We start from the raw sequence: 13,572 nt of genomic DNA on the forward strand, positions 1-13,572 counted from the left end.
AAAGTTGAGCAATATATGTTTTATTTTAGTCCTGGATTTGTCTGCAGGCTTTAGTTTAGCAGCTGGAAAGGGGAAACTTGCTTTTGGGGAGTGAATATTTTGACTGTGAGTGTGATTACTTATGTGTTTTTGAGCTTTTCTTCTTTCTTTCTCTTTTGTTTTTACTGCTTTGTTTTATATCTTGATTCTCTGTTTTTTACGCCCTTTTACCATCGTTCTCATTTTGTTTCTCATTTTCTGCCTGGATAACTTTTAGATGAAATAACAATTGAATCTTATTGTGCGTCATGTCAGATATCAGAACGTGGAAATATGAACATGTTTTCTGAGTGTGATTGGATCCATGCATCCTCTGGTTTGGTTTTGCGTCGCAGGAACCCGGAGGCGATGAACACAAACACACCGGAGCAGATTTTCCACGTTGGAACAGTTGGTGAGGTTTAATGAGAAAATCTTCTGCCATCCCTCGTCTCCTTTCTCCCTCCATCCTTCCTCTCCTGTCTCCCCTCCCTTGCCTCTTCTTCTTCTTCCTCAGGTGATTTATTGGTTGTCAGGTGGTTCCCTGCTGCAGGGGTTTCTGGGACGCCGTCAAGGTGCCCAGTGGTCAGGTAATGACATGCGTGAGTGTCTGTTTTCAAAGCTGCACCCTCAGAAACGCGCCAAGCATCTGCACATGTGTGAATATCAGTCATTTTTTAAATAAATTCATCTTCAGGTTAATTAACATTTTGATTTATTTACCTGCCATTTGGAAGACGGTGATGCAAATACACACCACCTGTCAGTCTGAGCCGAGGATGCATGCGTTTGGTGTGTGTGTGTGTGTGTGTGTGTGTGTGGGTGTGTGTGTGTGTGTGTGTGTGTGTGTGTGTGTGTGTGTGTGTGTGTGTGTGTGTGTGTGTGTGTGTGTGGGTGTGTGTGTGTGGGTGTGTGTGTGTGTGTGTGTGTGTGTGCCTGTGTTCAGACCTGCTTCCCGTCCGCCATGTTGCAGGGCAGCATGAGGACCTGCGATGCAGGGAAGGTGGTCGACAGCGACAGGCAGTGCTGCTGCTGACGGATCTGCTGCCCGTGAGTGTACACCCACTCCTGCAGGAACAAAACATATTCCAGTTATTAATCAATGTGTGCAGCCATAGTGTGTTTATAAGCCTTCTGCACATTTTAACTCTTACACTGCCAGTAAACTAACAATTTAGTACTGAACTGAACTGCCACTTTAAACTGTGGTTTGGAGATAGTAACAGTATTCCAGCTTCCTCTGGATCAGTCCCTCGTCCCTCCCTGGTTTCACATGAAGAATCTGTGACTCAAAGATAGGATTTCCATAAAAACACAAAATCTAGAGAGTTTTTTTATCTACTTTCCAGTATCATAGAGCACTACACTAAGTGAACTAAGATATTTGCATGAACTAGTTCAGAAATACTTTGTAGGATTTGATGTTTTTGCCATGTTCTTTGCTGCAGTCCTTTAACAGTGGGCAGTTTTTACCTGAACATTTACTTAAAAAAGTCTTAGCAGTCAAAAATCAGAACTTCAACAGAGAAATCAAACTTTGTTCAACTGAAAGCTTATAAAACAGCTAATTAAATTAGCACTTTGTGCTGAACACTTTTAATGTTAGCAAAAATGCTCAGGCTCTAAATGAAAACTATTGCTATCAGTGGATTAGCAGAAGTGTGACCATCAGGCTGCCTGGCCGTCTGAATGTCTGAATAATGAAAGTTTGACTTGAAGATCTTGGCGCTATCGCCGGCTAGCAAAACCTTTTACATGTAATCCCATGGATTTCTCAAGTTTTGCTAACTTTGTGTTTTCCTGTACAAGTTCTGGAAGTATTTAGTATTGAGAATGGTTGAAAGGAGAAGTGGAGGTCTTTGCAGCCGACTGTTTGAGGTAAATTGTTTTCTGAAGAACATCTGAACGCTGCAGGCTTTATTTCACAGAGACTGATTTGTCGATCTGCTGCAAATGGAATGACATCAGAGGTTAATTGGTGCTCCAGTTCAATACATTATCTCACAGCTGGAGCCACCCGCCGCTCAGTTACTGCGTGTCTTTGCACTTTTAAGATTCAGTCCCAACACAACCAAACCGACAACCTCAGCGCTCACGCTGGAATGAAAAACTGCTGACTGGGCACTTTTTGGTAGTTCTTAAGTATGAATTCTCTTAGTTATCATATTTTGTTATTGTAAGGTGAATATCTTGTCCTCCATTTCAGAAAGTGAAACTCATATGTTACATATTTTCATCACATTGAATAAAATATTTCTAATAATTTAAAAGATTTTGGATCATAGATAATAAAAAGTTGAGGTGTTTCTGAAAATGTGAATATTTTGCAAAGGTCAGACATCATAAACACCTTAAATGTTTATTAGCGTAATTAAAAATATGTGCAAATGTTTTTTGAAGGGAGGATATAAAAAGTAAAGAAGCTGCCATGTCCAGGATTATGACTAGAAAGTTGAGTGGATGAAAAAAAGTATGTTCAAAAATGTTATATACTTTTCAGTAGGTTGACATTTCTGCTTAAAATAACATTTATTTATACATTAACTTATGTCATATTAAAAACTTGTGTTTCTATTTTATCTGAACCAGAATCGTAAAAAACTACAAGAAATAAAGGCTGGAAATATTTTCACTTTTTGTGATGAGGGAGAAAAATTTGAATTATTTCCTCGTTTTCTAAAGATTTCTTTTTAATATATTTGTCTGTGTGCATATCAGGGTTTCTGCAGGTTTTTCCAACTTAAATTTAAGACATTTTAAGACCACTATGATTAGAGTTTGAGACCTGCAATAAGACAGAAATACACAAAAGAAAAGAGCATATTTCAAATAGTAGCATTGTGCAACTTGGCAACAGATATGAACCACTGGCAAGACGAACGTTGTACAGCAGATAATTTCCGGTCACCAGTGATACGACTCAAACAAGCTAGTTAGCTAACTAGCTACTGAACTGGAGGCAGATGAGGAAACCGAGTCAAAGAACGTAATAAAGATTTTTCATTCTTTTGCCTGACAGAAAAATCCCACAAGAAAACTAAACTACACGAGATTAAAGTCATGCCAAAGGAGCATCTGAGAGCTTTGATTAACTTATTGAAGACCAACTTGAATATTAATTTTGGATTAAGGAATTTCAGATTTTTTTTAGGATGTGCAAACATCCTGGTTTCTGTATGTCTAAAAGTTTTTAAATCAAAAGTAAAATGCAACATTGATATTCCAACATTCTGCATTAACTTATGTCCATTTATGACTGACTCCCCATCGATTTTCCCTTTGTCTTCATTCAAAAATTAACAATAAATAAAGGGTTAAAATCAGGAAGCAGAGAGGCTCAAAATAAGAGACACCTGAGAAAAGCTGGCCAATCCGCCTGCTTTTCATGCACACGTTCACAGCCTCAGAGGTAATTACATTACTAATGTTCACAATCATAGCTGTGGCTCAGTGAGATGGATTCCTACCATCTATAATACAGCTGTTCACCTCTGGGTAATGCAGCTGTGTGATTGATTTGTGTCACAGATGACTGACGCAGCACGCATTCTCATCTGCAGGGTGATTACAGGCTCTGCCTCAAAGACTTTTACCCAGGTACAAACTTAACATCTTTACACCAAATACATCACAAGGAAAAATAGACTGAAAGCCGCAGAAACAACAAAGTTCTGACAAAAAGGTAGAAATATTACACTAAGTAAAGTAGCTTTGCTTACATGCAGATGGTAATATCAGTAACTTTACTGCCAGTTTGGATTTGAAAGATTTGGTAGATGTTTATTTCTACAACTGCAACTGAATTTCTAACTCTTAAAACAAAACATAACACTTAAACGCTGATAATATGACATTCAAAACTAATAAACAAGCAGAAAAAGCTGATTGTTGAGGTTGTAAATGTCTATAAAGTGACTATTTTTAAATAAATGGCCAAAATGTGCTGACTTTGCCGTGAGCCCTGCAGACATGATTTGCAGGGCCAATTAAAAATGTTGGTGTGTCCAACATGCTGAGCTACTGTTACAATATTCAGTTGCTTAAAAATTTTAAGCTTCAATCTAATTGGCAAATATGAATAAATCCAGTCACTGACAGACAACATGCTTTTATCCTTGTTGGTTCTCCGATCAGAATGACTTTATGTCACTAAAAGAAACTTTAACAGTTATACCAAAATACTTTTAAAGTTTTTAAGAAAAGAAGGGAAGGTTATTTTTCTTTTGAAACAAGTAGTTACTAGAGAATTGTTCCAAATTGTGATTCTGTTTTTTGAGTAACGTTGTTTTACACAGTGTTGCTTCTTAATAATGATTTTTCCTGCTATGTTGTTGTTTTGTCCTCATTGCTGATTCCTGATGAGGAAAATATAAAGTATTAATACATTAGATCCTATGTGAGCAGGGTTAACTATCCTGCAGTGTTGTGGCATAAATTTACAATAAAGACGGTATAAAAGATGTTTTTATATCCAGGTTGCAAAAAAAAGAGAGAAAATTGTGTCAGATAAAAGTTGATTTGTCGTAATTTCTCTGGCAACATTTGAGTATAAAGAGAATAATGAAAAAGTAATTCACATTTACAATGAAAACACCTCCAATTTCCCTCCAACCCTGGGAGATTCTTTCTGTTTTACCCTTTAAACTAAAGTTAAATCTAATTCTTGACGTTCAGATCCGGCCTGGCATCTCAGGCCTGACGTGAACGAACCGAACAGGTTCCAGTTTCTCTTTTTACTCCTCTGGATCAGAGACAGCTTTTCATTCTCACTTTAACTGGAAGCTGTGGGACTTTATCCAGCCACCTTCAAGTCAGAGGCTGTTTTCTCCAGCCTTTAGGTTTTTCAGCTGCTGACATGTTGGCTTTCTGCAAGCCCACTTGTTAGCGTGAATCACAGGCTCCACGATCGCTCTAAACATGGAATAATGAGAATCCTATGGGTATTAATTATAGCTGAGAGGATGGAGAACACACACACACACACACACGCACGCAGGCACGCACGCACGCACGCACACACACACACACACACACACGCACAGAGGCTTTTTGCTGTGCTTGGTTAGTGAAAAATGAACACGGTCAGAGACGTCCAGCAAAACAAAGTCAGAAAGAAACCGGTCTGCAAAAACTGAAACATCATCTGTTTTCTGTTCTGCACAAACTAAACGTCTTGAGATTTTCTCAGCTTCATAATTTGCATGTCTGATGTTTACAAACATTTACATTTACACAATATGACTTCTAAATGTTGTCATATTTAATAGAAACTGGCTATACATAAACAACAACATGGAAACATGTTATGCATATTCCAGAATGCATAACAAGGAACTTTCTTTCAGCAGGATTTTAATATTTGTGGGATAAGAAATTTTTTTGTTACTGTGAAATATAAAGGCAAAACCTCTCCAATTTTCTGCCAAGAGTTTCAAATCATTTGAATGAGATTCCAGAGAAAATGACAGAATAACTGGAATTATCTGCAGGCGGATGAAGCAAACAGCAGCTCAGCTCTACTTCTACGCAACCTGCTGCTGCACACTTCCAGTCAGCAGGCTGAAAAACAACACTTACAAGAACAATATCTGCTTTTGTGTGGAGAATATTTGGTCATGACATCATAAAAAGATGAAGGAAGCAAAGACAAAAGAGAGCACAACTTCAGTGGAGCATCGGCTGCTTCTGACGCAGAATGATGTCACATTTAACTTCAATGATGTAAGAGAGAAATATAATACCAACGATCATTTTGAATGCAGGTGCTTTGAAAAGTATCGGATCTAATTTAGTAAAATCTGATTATTTTAGGAATGAAAAGATCAGAATTGGGCCGATAAAAGTGCCATAAAATATATGGATTCGGGAAACATTCGCCTGCTGGATGAACGCTGGCTTTGACTGATATTAGTTTGGACAAATGATAATGTGAAAACACGTTAATGCCACTGTATGGAAAGAAAAAGACCTAAATATGTGCTATATTTACCTTTTCCAGGCCAGGAATATGGAAACATAAACACATTGTGTATCCTGGTATGTCTGTGCATTTTCTGCTGGTAAATGCTGACAGGCTTGCCTGACTGCTGGTGGGGCCCCCCTCTGCTGCTGCGCAGGGGCCCAGTGTGAGGACGGGCATCTCCTGGCCCTCGACCCGCCGGGACTCCAGGCAGTTCTGCCGCTGTCGGATCACACCTGACTGGGAGTCCGAATCGTCTGGGACCCTGAAGACGAGCAGACGTTAAGAGAGAAGGCTGGGAAACGGAGGAACCAAAAAACAACTAGAAACGCCTGAAGACCATTTCCAGGACTAGAGGACGAATGTTTCAGTGAGAGCCAGAGAAACTTATCCCTGTTTATCTTCAGTCACATCGATTACTTCACAGGTCTGACTAAAAACATCTGCTTCAGTATCTACTGTCCATAAAGCTGTTAACTGTCAGCTGTAAGAATAGATAAAATGCTCGGACCAAATATGATTTATGATACTTATCCTACATTTTATTTAAGCCAAAAGTTTTTTATACTTTTCCATAAACAGCTGAGGTAAAACAGCCATAAAATTACGCTCAGTCCAAAAAGTTTCTTCTGTCGTCTTCCTCTTTAATAAACTTTCTCAGCCTTTCTTGTTCAAGTTTTAGCTATGCCATAAACTGGAGTTTAAGCTGTGCTGCATTAATTCAATCTGCTATCTTTCTCTTTTAATAACCCGTTAAAGGTTATTCTGCGTTTTAAGGGTCACGTCTGTTGTCCCCTGAGAGGAAGCCTGTTAATTTCATTCTGGGGGATTAGCACCAGCCTCCCGTGAATAAATGGCTGCTTTAAAAAGGCCGGGATGGAGCAACAATGTTTACGTGTATTTTTATGGTTTGTATGTAGATGTGTGACGGTTCCAGCTGTGTGGCAACGTGGCCGGTAAATTGTTTGCAGGTCCCTGATTGTGGAATGTGCCTCTGATTACGTGGCTATCAGGACTGTATTCAAGGTGCACCACTCATGACGACAAGATCCAGGAGCGGACGGCAAGAACCAGCAAAAATCCAGGGCCAGTTGGATCCAGAGGCGGCTCCGGCAGATCGCGTGACACGTTGTGGGAGTTGGGAGCTGTGAAGGTCAACCGGGTCAATGACTGGGGAAGGACCAGGAACTGGGACCAAATGTTGGGCTGCTGCTCATTATTCCCTAGACTGTTATTGTTAATAAATGCCTCTGAAGAGCTGAAAAATGATTCTGGTTGTTGTGTCCTCCTTATTTTTGTGGCGGCCATCCAAGCCTGGTCGTAACACATGGCTGTTAGGTTTTTGTAAAGAGTCGTACAGTGTGTGTGTGTGTGTGTGTACGCGTGTGTGCGTGTGTGTGTGTGTGTGTGTGTGTGTGTGTGTGTGTGTGTGTGTGTGTGTGTGTGTGTGTGTGTGTGTGTGTGTGTGTGTGTGTGCGTGCGTGTGTGTGGTGAATCTGAGGAGCCGGGTCCCTGGGAGCCGAGCCAATCAGGACTGAGAGAGAGAGATTTCTCTCACCAAGGCAGCGAATGAGACGTTCAGGAAGTCAAATGGACGTGACGGATGGAGAAGTTGGAAATCACTCTCCTCTTTTATTTTTCTTTAAACCTGCACAAGCAGGTGGATTTATACAGAGCTCGGGTCTTTTGTGTGTTTTCCAATTAAAATGTTTCATCCATAATAACGCTGCTGTCACATGTGATGCGACTCTTCATTTATCTTAATCAAGGATGGAGGAAAACTGCTTCTGACCTTCATGTTGAGATTAAAAATGTATTGAAGTTGGAAAAGTATTTAATCTACAGAAAGTGGAGGCAGCAAAATACCAAAGGGTTTTGAGGGAAACAGGTTTAATAAAAAATCTATTAAACTTTTATTATAGAGAACATAATGTGATTTATTGCACTACAAAGAAAAATATTCAAATTATCCCAATGACTTTCATTTACAGCATTCTATGAATGTAGCAGTCATTTGTCTAAATGTTTTTAGAAATAGTTCTGATGTTCCTCACTGCATATAATTGTATTTTTAAGTGCTTATTGTCTGTCTTGGACAAGAGGACCTAAATGAAAAATTGAATAAATGATCTGCAAATTAGAAAAGCAAGAAATCTGGACTCAAGATAGAAAAATAATGAAATAATCAACCTGACACTGCAGAAAGATATGGAAAAAATACAGATTTAAAAAATACAGAATGTACCAGTTATAAAAAAAGTATAATGTCAAAATTAAATAAGGTGTTAAACATACTGTATTTCTATATTAACTCATTTTATTTTAAATTTATTGATGTGGTGTAATCGTCTCCTACGCAACAAGGTGCTGGTCAACAATTGGCAGCAAAAACTCAAATAATACCTGAAATTTGACAACAAGCTAACTATCTGAAATGAAAAAAATCCTTCCAGACAATAATCCAGACAGGATTATTGTGCAAAAAAGAAACAACTCAATCCAGACGATCAGAGAAACTCCAACATGCTGCAGCGTTTTACATATGATTCAAAGCTTTTTTTAACCAAAGTTTCTGATTACTCCAAAGATTAATGCGTTTTTAAACGTAACTTTTGAACTAAACTTGTGCTCGCCTGCTTTGATGAGTCTTGGTGCGCCAGACTTGTGCCACCTTAATAAAGTCTGAAAGTTGGACTCCAACCTTTGCAGTGTGCTGCATCTTTTCATACGATGATCTACCATCATGAGTCAGCGAAACTCTACAACAGCAAATAAAGTATGAAAAGATAAAAATAATCTTTTTTTCTAACAATGATCCAGACGGTAATAAAGCCACTTTTGGCATCAGCCTCAAAATTTTTCCTTTAAGTTTGCACGCTCAGCAGAAGCTTTTCCAGCACAGATAAGCCTGGAGAGGCATGCGCTAACACACACACACACACACACACACACACACACACACACACACACACACACACACACACACACACACACACACACACACACACATAAAAACATGCATTCTCACTTGAGCTCAGGGTACACATTGTCCAAGTACCACTTGAAGGATTTGCACTTGAGCTTCTTCCGAAGTTCAACTCTGCCTCGAATGCTGGAAGAGACAAAAACAAAGCAGCAGACAGTCAGGCTGACAGATGAACAGCTGAAATAACCCATAACGAGGAACAACACCGAAACAGATAATGAAATACTAACACAGAGTCAGACAAAAACCGATGTGGAAATGTCAGTATTCACATGTTTCTGGCAGATAAACTGACATTTCAGAACAAACCTGCCACTGATGCACAATCCATTAAACCATACTGGTGTTCTGAAACATTTAGCTTAAAATATAAAAGTAACACATGAGGTTCACAGCAATGATTCAAGAAAATATTCTTTTACAACGTAGAGAAATGCTCCTTTAGTTTGTCGACTGTATTAATCCAGAGTCTAAATCCCCAAACAGCCTTAATGACGATATTCCTAAATGACTAGAAGTTTCCTACTGATGTCTTCTGAGACCACAACTAACACCTCAGCTGGGAGCGTTAAGCTCTTTTTTATGCTGAGTGAATCTGCACATTTCATAATGAGGAAGCAAGACACTTTACAACAGGTGCATCTGGTCAATAGAAAAAAGCATTTCATTTCTGCCAGAAAAACATTTTGAGATTAAACTCAGAAACTTTCTTGAAAAAAATCTTGGAAATTTGAAGATTTCAAAAGTTTCAAGACTTTTGGAAGTTATAAATTTTATAAAATGTTTTCTAAAGTATTTTCTATGATATTTTTGAGATTAATATTAAAATTTTTGAGTTTCTTTCTCACAAATTTTTGACTTCTGGAACTCAGAAATTTCACGTTTTTCCTGGAGAACATGAAAAAAAATCTCAAAATTTCAGTTTTTTTTCTGACAAATTTTCTGCTTTCGGAGCTCAAAATTTTTTGTTTTTTTTCTCAAAGATTTCTAAGATTAATCTCAAAATTTGGGAGTTTTTTGATGGAAATGCTTAAGTTTCCTTCTGTCTACAATGGCCCTACTGATGCGGCGTAGTTCTTCTTGATCTTACTCTCCATAGGACTTCCCTCGCGCGGCCGGCCGGGCCGAGTAGTAAAACAGACTGAAGTCGTCCATCCACACCTCGGCTGTGCGCCGTGTGTTCCTGTTTCCACACACAGAAACACACCGAAGCAGGAAAACACAATTATTCTGGGCAGATGACTGAGGAGGAACAATGTTAATTCCTGTTGCTTCAGTGGAATTGAGTACACACCGCCTGTTCATGCTCCAGGATTTACGGATTCATTTCTTCATGGATTTTTCGGTGGAACAATTCTTCAACTTATTTGTGGATTTTTGTCGTAGAGCATTTATAAAATATTCAAAAGAAAATGCAGCTTAGGAAGAAGCCAGGATACAGAAGCAAAATGCTACCTGACCTGCTATTGGCTGCTGTTCACTCAGCAACCAATCCTGTTGTCCCACTTATTTTCCCTGCTGCTGATTGGCTGAACTCACAAAATAGAGTTAAGGTGATTCCTTTGTACTTTTCCCCACAAACAAATAAAAAAAGAGATTATTGATACATAAACATTTGTTAATAAATATTTATCGGAACGTTCCCTCAGACCGGTGTATACTGAAAATAAGATACTAAATTCTCCACAGAACCACATCAAAGTAGAAAATCCAAGTGGTTTCCATGTATTTGTTTTGTGCAGACAGAAGACTTTGTTCAGTGTTTTTCTGTGCAAACAGGACTTTCTCTCATCAGCATTCTGTGAGTAGCTTCTGATTCTGATCCTGCTGGTGTGAATGAAGAAGAGGCTGCAGGAGGAAGGACAGAGAAAACAAATAAAGACAGACATCAGGAGGCTCGGCCGGGTCACCTGCTGCGTTTAAATGCGGCTGCTGCAGAGGAAACCCGGCCCACCGCCGATGAGATCTGGATGATGGATCACTGCGGCTACACATGTCTGAGCTAACGCTTTACTTCTCTGGCATGTTGTCATACAGAGGAGGGTTGAAGAAAACAACTGAAGAAAACAAATAACTGATGAATTCTAATACTATGTCAAAATTCAAATAACAAAACATTCTTTTGTTAGCAAATAAAAATGATCCCATAAGTGTTTCGTCCTTGTTATAGTACTGGATTAAAGTCAGGATTGTGAGATTAAAGTCAGGATTCTAAGATTAGAGTAAAAAAATAAAAAAATCAGAACTCTTGAGAATAAAAAATCAGATTTCTGAGATTCAAGTCAGAATTTTCTTTTGTTTTCATATTTTCAGTGACACATGTTTATATCATCCTTTAATCATATCTCTGTCTGTGTCCCATCAGCTCATTTCTATTCATCCCGCTGCACTTTACTCACCCACTGCTGCAACAGTGATTTTCTCTGCCTCTCATCCCATTTTCCCCTTTTGTCTCGTTCTCCTTCCCTCTCAGTGCGTCTCTATTGTAATTAGCTATTAGCAGAGTTTCTCTGAGCTGTGAGCGATCTCATTGAATTGACGGAAACCCTCCATTATGAGCGTTACAGGCGCCGGCCGCGGCGCCTTAATGAACGCGGAACAGAGAGGGGACGTGATGCTTGTGGGCGTAGAAACATAAATGCGTGTCGCGCGACGGCTGTAAATGAGCGTCTGCAGGCGCGCGCGCGTTCACACGAAGCACAATGAAGGAAGCAGCATAATCTTTGTAATCGAGTTATCAAGCAGCAATTTTTGGTGGAGCATAATTCATAATCCTGTCTGCCAACAGAGGAGCTTCCTGCTAATTAAGCGGCGGCTCTGTTGCAGAGGCGCAAACATCAGGTCGTCTGGATGAGGACGGAAGTCATCATCCTCCTCGGAGAACAGATGTTGCCTCGGTAACAACCGACGGGGAGCAAAAATGAACAACTAGAGCGAGAGAAAAAAGCATCTCAGTGTTGCTGTGAAATAGGCAGTTGACACAAAACAATAAGCTTTAATGGGCGGTTTGGACCGGCCCGGCTCTGAAGGGCCGTTCGGCAGCCAGAGAGCCGAACCTCCAGCCTGCCGCCGCCAATTAAACCGCGCCGCCAACTCAACTCCCACACCTTGCAGCTTTAATGCTTTGCTTACAGACAGAGGTTAATGAGTGAGCGAACAGCTGAAGGAATAATCTTTGAGATAAATCATCGGTCCGCGGCGTTTAGTGGATCCCACGAGTAATGCAGTGATGGAGTGTCGCAATTAAGCTGTTGCTCTTCCTCACGTCTCCCAGTTTGTCACGTTTACCAGCAGCCATTGGCTCAGGCCAGTAATAGTGACTTGCACTTTTTAAAAAACAACCAATTAATTTTAATGATCAGCGTTTTATTTCCTTTGAATCCTTATCAATTTTGACCTGATTCTATCATTTGAAGGCAACATAATCTGCTTACAGCCTTGATTGATCGGTTAATACCAGATCAATTCACGTGTTCTGAGCATGTTAATGGATTACTGGCCTGCCTGTAAACATGTCTCCGTTTGCAGAAAGAAAACAGCTTATGCTAATGGGATAATATCGTAGTGGCAGCTCAAAGGCTCCCGGGAAGCTGTAAATCCACCTTAACAACGGCGCGAGCGCAGGCGGCGCGGCGGCTGCGCGGCGCGGCGGCTGCGCACGCGCACAGGGAAACTCTAGGTTCTGCACCTCTGCTGTCTCAGCCGGGTGTCCAGTTCTAGTCCATAAACGATGCGACAAGAAACAAAAATCAAGTTATTTCAGTTCTTTAGATTATAATGTTTGTGTCTAAGCTCTCATATTTGTTCCTCTTTTTTCTTCTATTCATAGATTTTAGGGGTTTAATCACCACAGCATGACTCTACCTCCACCGTGTCTGATACAACATCCTCAGTAAAAATCTCCAGTAGGTTGATCTTTGTCTCTTCTGATCATACAGGGCTAATATTTGACTTTTCCATTTGGTTTAATATTACATAAATAAACACCAACAACTGGATTTAGACCTTGTTGTTGTGACAGCAGAGACACGTTTGTGGTCAAACTGTGACGGTAAAAGTCTTACTTGATGTAGGTGTTGGCGTTGCCTTCAGGGAACACGTACGGGTGTTTCTTCCTGAAGACGTGACCCACTCTGCTGCAGGGCAGGATCTCCAGACTGCCACCACACTGCCAGACCCGGAACGAGATCTCTGCACACACACACACACATACACACACACCCACACACACACACACACACACACACACACACACACACACACACACGCACACACAAACCCACACACACACACACGCACACACAAACGCACACACACACACACACACAAACGCACACACACACACACAAACGCACGCACACACACACATACACACACACACACACACACACACACACACGCACGCACACACACACGCACAGACACACACACACACACACACACACCCACGCACACACACACACACACACAAACGCACACACACACACACACACACACACACACGCACGCACGCACACACGCACACACACACGCACACGCACACACAAACGCACACACACACACACACACACACACGCACACACAAACGCACACACACACACGCACACAC

At 40.4% G+C, this 13,572-nt stretch overlaps 1 protein-coding gene across 1 annotated transcript in view; it reads right to left on the minus strand.

Annotated features, from left to right (window-relative positions):
• The window catches only part of galnt14 (UDP-N-acetyl-alpha-D-galactosamine:polypeptide N-acetylgalactosaminyltransferase 14 (GalNAc-T14)), a 46,305-nt gene that overhangs the window by 6,428 nt on the left and 26,305 nt on the right, over window positions 1–13,572 (minus strand). The window contains exons 8-12 of the mRNA XM_055023955.1: window positions 13,028–13,154; window positions 10,054–10,146; window positions 9,006–9,089; window positions 6,098–6,242; window positions 967–1,086 (exon numbers count right to left, since the gene is read on the minus strand). Coding sequence (XP_054879930.1) covers window positions 967–1,086; window positions 6,098–6,242; window positions 9,006–9,089; window positions 10,054–10,146; window positions 13,028–13,154 — 569 coding nt within the window. The remainder of the gene's footprint in view (window positions 1–966; window positions 1,087–6,097; window positions 6,243–9,005; window positions 9,090–10,053; window positions 10,147–13,027; window positions 13,155–13,572) is intronic.

This window comes from Poeciliopsis prolifica, unplaced genomic scaffold (assembly GCF_027474105.1).
Source record: "Poeciliopsis prolifica strain line A6 unplaced genomic scaffold, Auburn_PproV2 SCAFFOLD111, whole genome shotgun sequence".
Lineage (NCBI taxonomy): Eukaryota > Metazoa > Chordata > Actinopteri > Cyprinodontiformes > Poeciliidae > Poeciliopsis > Poeciliopsis prolifica.